This window comes from Otolemur garnettii, unplaced genomic scaffold (genome assembly GCF_000181295.1).
Source record: "Otolemur garnettii isolate 467f Iridium unplaced genomic scaffold, OtoGar3 scaffold00016, whole genome shotgun sequence".
Lineage (NCBI taxonomy): Eukaryota > Metazoa > Chordata > Mammalia > Primates > Galagidae > Otolemur > Otolemur garnettii.
Genome location: NW_003852411.1, coordinates 22,267,480 through 22,268,936, shown reverse-complemented (window position 1 = coordinate 22,268,936; position 1,457 = coordinate 22,267,480). Strand labels below are relative to the sequence as shown.

At 44.8% G+C, this 1,457-nt stretch overlaps 1 protein-coding gene across 1 annotated transcript in view; it reads right to left on the bottom strand.

Annotated features, from left to right (window-relative positions):
• The window catches only part of LOC100950074, a 2,688-nt gene extending 1,708 nt beyond the window's left edge, over nt 1-980 (bottom strand). Inside the window, exon 1 of the mRNA XM_012802660.1 lies at nt 437-980. Coding sequence (XP_012658114.1) covers nt 437-739 — 303 coding nt within the window. The 5' untranslated portion in view covers nt 740-980. The remainder of the gene's footprint in view (nt 1-436) is intronic.
• Between the last annotated feature and the right edge of the window lie 477 nt (nt 981-1,457).

Here is a 1,457-nt window from a genome sequence, read left to right as displayed (position 1 = left end):
TTTTTTTGCTAATCAACTCTCCTTAGTGTTTATGCATGTAATCTGTGGCCCAAGACTACGCTTCTTCCAATGTGCAGCAGAGAAGAAAAAAGTTTGGACACCCCTGTGTGTAAGCATCCTACACACTGCAAATATTTGATGAAAAAATGGCAGGAGCCAAATATACCCAGCAAAAACTGTAGGTCAAAAAAGTGGCAAAATCACAAAAGAGCTAGATCTGGAAGAAAACATTCATGAAGTCCATGGATTTTAGAGTTTAGATCCCTGTTTCATTTTGAGATGTGCAGGATCAGTTCTAGAACCCACCATACATGCCGCTATTTCCAGTAACTAATCCAAAATTAAACTGTATCCTGGGATGTAGAGGTTTCATCCTGGTAAAAAATCCTACATTATTTACCAGATATAGAACAATACAGATTTCTCATCAGCTTACCCAGGTCTCTTCTGACCCCCATTTCCTTAGTATGCTTACAAGAAATTCTGAGTTTCTCTTATTAGTATATAAGCTCTCCGGCTTCGCCTGTGTGGATTCATCTTCTTTCTCACTCAGGATATTTTTCTGCTTTCCCATGCCCTGCATCATTCTTTCATCTCCAGGGGCTGATCCATCCATTTCCTGTGGGGGAGATGCTTGGTCCAAATATGTGTAATTATGAAGTTTCCCTTGGGATCTGGGGGGATTGGGGGGATAGTTCTTGGTGCCTGGTGTGCACAGTTTGTGTCTCAGAAGATTCATAGAAAACAATTAACTGAGCGTTTGTCAGAAAATACTGGCACGCGCACATGTCTTTTAGCTCCCATGAGATTGGCCTTCTGCTTTGCTAACCTCAGGATACTGGCGAGCCAGATGGAAAGACTGCCAAGCACATCCAGCTCATGTAGCCAGAAGGCCACTCCACTTGAGTATCTGGAAATCATTCTTTCGTTTGCTGGGGAGGTTCTGGGCCTCTTTATTTCCTCAGAAGCGAGGCCCACCCAAATGATTTCAAGAGCACATTGCAGCACAGTCTCCACAAACGGACAAGCTGTGAAAGTTGGAAATCTGGCGTTCCTCTCCTCCCCCACCGAATGCAGTACATTCTTGTTCCAGCCACATACACTTATGGCCTCCCAAGACTTTTCTCATGAAAAGCCCTAGAACCCAGTGTCGAGTTAAGTTAAGATGAGTGATTAGGGAACTCTGCAGCTACTGAGAATGAGATTCCCAGTTGAGTATCAGCCGCAACCACAAGAGGTGAGGGTTTGCCTCTTTTCCATCTGTTGTCAGGAATAAGGGAGAAGCAGAAGGTTCTGCTTTGCCTCTCAGATTCTCAGCTCCATTTCTCTCTATTGCACTGGGTGAGGGTGGAAGCTTCCTTTGCACCTCTCTTTCCTCAGTGGCATGGTACTGGGCTGGCCCCATTCAGAAGGGAAACTGAAAGGAAATCTCCTAAGTGTGGCTTAGGGGCCAAGGT